Raw genomic sequence first — 4697 nt, forward strand, 5'->3', positions numbered from 1 at the left:
ATCCACCAAACGTGGACAGCCGGCAGCACCGCATGGGTTGGGTCCGACGAAGAAGACGGGTTAGCAACAGCTCCTCCGGATCGATGGTTGCAAATTATCAAGCATGTTGTATCATTATCGGTGGAGAATAGCCGGCCATCCAACACACGCCAACCCAGACTGCACACACTCACGTATGCCCATTTTTCCTATCATCTCTCCAGATCAAGAGATGTGCCTGCTCTTAGCCAAAAAGAAGAAGAAAAAAGAGAGAGAGAGATATGCAGACCCTGCAGGGCACTAGCTTGGCACTAAAAGGCTAACGATATCACTGTCATTGCTTTTCTTTTGTAATCTCTTATTTCAGAGGTCATACATATTGGACTGGGGATGAGTGACATAAGAGGAACGGGGAATGAAAGGAGAGAGAACAAGTCATCGCGGCATAGAGAACAAGTCATAAAAACTTTCGGCGTCGACGGACGTCTATCGGGTAGCCGTTGAGCGTTCGGGTGGTGGGGAAGAACACCAGCTTGTCCTCCGCTGCTTCCCAACTGTGATTTATATATATATATTGGAACAAGAAAACAAAAAAAGGTAAAAAAGGAGGGGAAAAAAAAAGAAGAAATCAAGTGCCGCAACTCATCCAAGTACATACCTGAAACGGGTGACGAGGTGGTGGAGGAACACAGAAATAACAACGCGGGCGAGCTCGTAGCCGGGGCACAGGCGGGCCCCCCCTCCAAAGGGCGTAAACAGGCCCGCCCCACTCGTTTGCTGGACAGCATCATTATTCTGTATGCACAAACCCGAGTTCGAACTCAACAACCAAGGATCGATCCCAGGACGATCTAATTGACAGTCTACTGGTAGAATTTGATGTTTTAATTCTAGCGGCGAGGGAGCGGGAGCGGCCATACCTGCCATCTCCAGGGATTGAAGGTGCGGGCCTCCTCGTAGTACTCGGGATCAAGATGCACGGCTCGGAACGAGGCAAAAAGCTTGCATCCCTTTGGAATCGTGTACCCTGCGAGACATGCAGAACGATTCGCCCTCAGTTAATCCCTCGCCTGCACGATCATTTAATGATCGCGGGAAGTGCAGATGGCGACGAAGAGTCGACGACGTGAATGGCGTACCTTTGAAATGAAGATCCGTCACCGCTCTCCTGAAAACTCCGCCTACGATGTTGGCCACGCGAAGTGTCTCGTTGACCACCTGGACCAGAAATTTATAGCGATTTAGGTTCATGATCAAGCTGTGGCATTAATCAATCCTTTATTGAGAGATTCGAAGTGGGCTTGATTGCATCATCGTACGCACGCATTGGGTGAAGGGCATCGATTTGTAATCGCTCCAGTCCAAGGGCTCCATCTCGTCCTTCTTCCTGGCTCTGATCTTCTCATGCTCTTCCTGTTGCACGAAACAGGCAGGAGAGATTAGCACGCGCATCCCCGTACATGTGTCAACTTACTTTTCTGGCAAATCTCATCTCCAATTGGACGGTCAAGGCTAGTGTTGTTGCTGCTGCATGAGGTGTTACTGCTTTGAAATGGTCCTCCGCAGCCGGCTACATGCCCATGTCCCGACGAACTGGGTCGCTTCGGCCGCCTCATACATACCAACTGGGTACAGCTAAATCTACGTCGTACATCCTTGATGCACCAACGGGGAAATGACAGGCAATTTGGGTGGGTCCCATCTTCCGTACGTGTCGACAGTGATCTGCGGATGACGGTAAGTCGTAACTCCGCACACCACTCATTCAAGCCCCTTCGCCTCGGGCAACCAGCAAAAGGCAATATACTCGCGACATGATTCAGAAAATAACATGCCCCGGGCTAAAATCTTGCCAGGTCGGGAGGAGGATGATCCGTAAGCCAAGCCAGGCCCCGTATCCTTGCCCCCGCCCGCACGCACGCGCCCCTATCTATCTATCTAATCCATCTATCTGGATTCCCGTGATCGAACGATGAAAACAAAAGCATCCCCTGATGGAGACACTAAAAGCGTGCATCCTGTCCTATGGTGGTGGTGGTGGTGGTGGTGGTGGTGGTGGTGACGACTCACCGCGAGGAGGGAGAGGGCAGGAGGGTTGTCGGTGACGAACTTGACGGCGAGGGTCATGATGGTCGGCGTGGTCTCGTAGCCCGCCACCAGCAGCGCCAGCAGGAAGTCCACCATCTCCTCCTCCGAGAATCCCTCCTCCGCTTCCAGGAGCTCCGCAACCATGTCCTTCTTTCTCCTCCCCCGCCCCTCCTTCTCGTCCTCGTCGTCGCCGTCCCTCATCTTCTCCTCCTTCCTCTTCCTTATCACTTCCCTCAGCGCTTCCGCCACCTTCCCCCGCGCCTGGCACCATCCGAAATTGAGACGAAAAAGGGGGATGATGGGAAGCAAAGAAAAAGGGGCAATTTGAATAATCGGAATTGCCGACAGAGCATAGCATGAAGATCGATGCATGCGATCGGACAAACAATCAATGAAGCGAGCAAATTAACGAAGCCAGCCAAGCTCTCACCTTGATGGCCCGGCCGTAGGTGGTGAAGGAGAGGAAGGATGGGAAGGGGATGGAGAAAAAGCCCTCGATGAGGACGAGGTACTCGCGTCGCAGGGCCTCCGCCCAGTCCCCCGGGTCGTAGCTCACGAGCTGCTTGACCGTGAGCTCGAAGGTGATCTTCTTGGCCTGGTCGAGGAGCAGCACCCGGGACTGAGCGCCCCAGGAGTCGAGCGTGGTCTGGATGAGGCGGTCGATGTGGAGGAGGAGAGGGGAGTCGCGGATGGCGGCGGGGGAGGCGAGGCGGGTGAGAGTGAGGGAGTGCATGCGCTTGTGGAGGGCCCCCCGCATGAGGAGCAGCGAGTGGCGGCCCAGCAGCGTGGAGATGGAGGAGGGGTAGCTGCACTCCACCGACCGCCCCTCGCCGCCCAGCACCACACGGTTGAACTCCGGGTCCGCCGAGAACACGGTGCGCTCCCCGAACACGTGCGTCGTGAAGAGCCGCCCGTGCCGCCGCACCCGCTCGTCGATGAAGGGCTCCGGGTCCTCCGTCTTGTAGGCCGCGATCAGCCTCAGCGTCTCCCCGACCAGCGGCAGCCCCACGCTCCCCGGCGGCAGCAGCCCCTTGCCGCCGCCACTATTATTCATCGTCTTCCTCATCCATGAGGAGCGGCGGAGGAGCTGGAGGACGAGGACGGCCACCACCGACATGAGCACCGGCAGGAGCAGGAACTGTTGGTCGGAAGCGGAGAGGAGGAGGAGGTAACCAGAGTACGCCGCCGCCGGAGCCATGTCCCCTTTCCAGCTCTTCCTTTCCCTTCCTCGGTGATGGATGGATCAGGTTGGTTGAGGGAGAAGGCAGCGGATGGATTGCCGGCAGGCTGGAAATCCAGTCAGGAAGGGGAAAGGCGAAGATGGATGGGGTCGCTCAGGATCGAGGAGGAGAGAAGGGGGCTCCATCTTAAATAAAGAAGATTTTTTGTTTTTTTGTTTTGTTGTTTTTTCTTTTTTCCTTTACGGGTATTGGATTAAAGAAGATTTATTAAAGGGGAGGGCAAATCGGAAAAGCACGGCTGAAAATAGGAGGAAATGACTGATGAGATATGCAGGGTTATCTCCCGGTATCCGTCAGCGTATCTGCTTGGCACCTTATACCTTTGGAATTTGGATAAGGACGGGATTGGCAACTAGAGCGTTTTTGATTCACACTGTAGTTGTCCATCCATCCATCCATCCATCGGGCTTGGCAAAGGGTAGCGTTTCTGATTCGCTGGCTTGTACTGATAGTGGGGTCGGGTGTGCGCAGATGAAATGAATCTTGCACTAGTCGGTCTGTTGATATGCTCGTCTCTTTCCGGTAGGTTTTATTTGCTTCACTCCATGCCGCCTCTCGCCCTCCGCCCCCTCTTCTTTCCAATCGTGTTTTGCGTTCCTTTCCAGCCTGTTCGTGTCAGGGCGGGCGCTACGAGCGCATATCCCAGCAACTACCCTATTGTGGTTGAAATTTGTCCTGTGACCTCGCCGGAAACGAGCCCAGAAGATACCGGCCGAGGACACGAAAAGAGGGTCACCTTCGGTGCTCCAAGATACCTCCGAAAAAATGCTGATTGGAATGGAGAAAAAGGGCCACCTCTTGGGCTCCGAGGTATCTACACAAAGTCTTGATCGGAGATTCCGGCGAAGGCCCTCCGATGGTTAAGTTAGCCGGATCTTTTTTATGGAGTGGAGAGCTTTCTGAGTGCCCTTTAAGGCCTCTTGTAGCTTAAAATAGCTGGTAATTGCTTGTCAAAGCTTATAGATGCTTGTAGAAGCTTATCAAAAAGCTTACCGGGAGCTTTCCCTACCCTCTTTTTATAGGGTGAAGGTGACGGCTGTTACTTGAAATCTCGGGCTAAGATGTGATCAACGGGTCAATAGTTGGAGATAACGTGTTGGCGGGTGCGGCGGAGTGTAACCCCTGACAGGTATGGTAGGATATGACCCTTGATAGGTATGGCAGGGTATGATCTTTAGTTGGCACGTCATGACGTGGTCAGGTACAGCTGCGGACAAGGTCGGACAGGCTTAGAAGCCGCAGCATGTGCTTGGCAAGGTCGGCTCGGCCTCTAATTGAGGTCGGCTTTGGCCTCTGGCGGGGCCAAGGTCGACCTGGCTCTTGGCGAGGCTGAGGTCTGTCTGCGGTCGAGGGAGCCTCTTGGGCTCGCTCGGCTCTGAGATCTACTTG

The 4697-nt window shown here is 54.2% G+C and overlaps 1 protein-coding gene across 1 annotated transcript; it reads right to left on the minus strand.

The window, feature by feature from the left end:
- Positions 1-284: 284 nt before the first annotated feature.
- On the minus strand, positions 285-3534 carry LOC103716536 (cytochrome P450 90A3). The gene is made up of 7 exons (XM_008804566.4): positions 2498-3534; positions 2050-2328; positions 1303-1392; positions 1119-1197; positions 900-1006; positions 638-774; positions 285-533 (listed from the first exon to the last, which is right to left on the minus strand). Exons 1-7 carry the CDS (start codon positions 3263-3265, stop codon positions 437-439), a joined length of 1557 nt encoding a protein of 518 aa, XP_008802788.2. The 5' UTR covers positions 3266-3534; the 3' UTR covers positions 285-436.
- Positions 3535-4697: the final 1163 nt, after the last annotated feature.

Source organism: Phoenix dactylifera, chromosome 3, assembly GCF_009389715.1.
Source record: "Phoenix dactylifera cultivar Barhee BC4 chromosome 3, palm_55x_up_171113_PBpolish2nd_filt_p, whole genome shotgun sequence".
Taxonomy (NCBI): Eukaryota; Viridiplantae; Streptophyta; class Magnoliopsida; order Arecales; family Arecaceae; genus Phoenix; species Phoenix dactylifera.

Coding starts and splice junctions, on each gene's coding strand:
- LOC103716536 (XM_008804566.4), bottom strand. CDS start 3,265: ATGGCTCCGGCGGCGGCGTACTCTGGTTACCTCCTCCTCCTCTCCGCT. Junction 1,007..1,118: donor GACGGATCTTCATTTCAAAG/GTACGCCATTCA, acceptor CATGTCTCGCAG/GGTACACGATTCCAAAGGGA. Junction 775..899: donor TCAATCCCTGGAGATGGCAG/GTATGGCCGCTC, acceptor TTGTGCATACAG/AATAATGATGCTGTCCAGCA.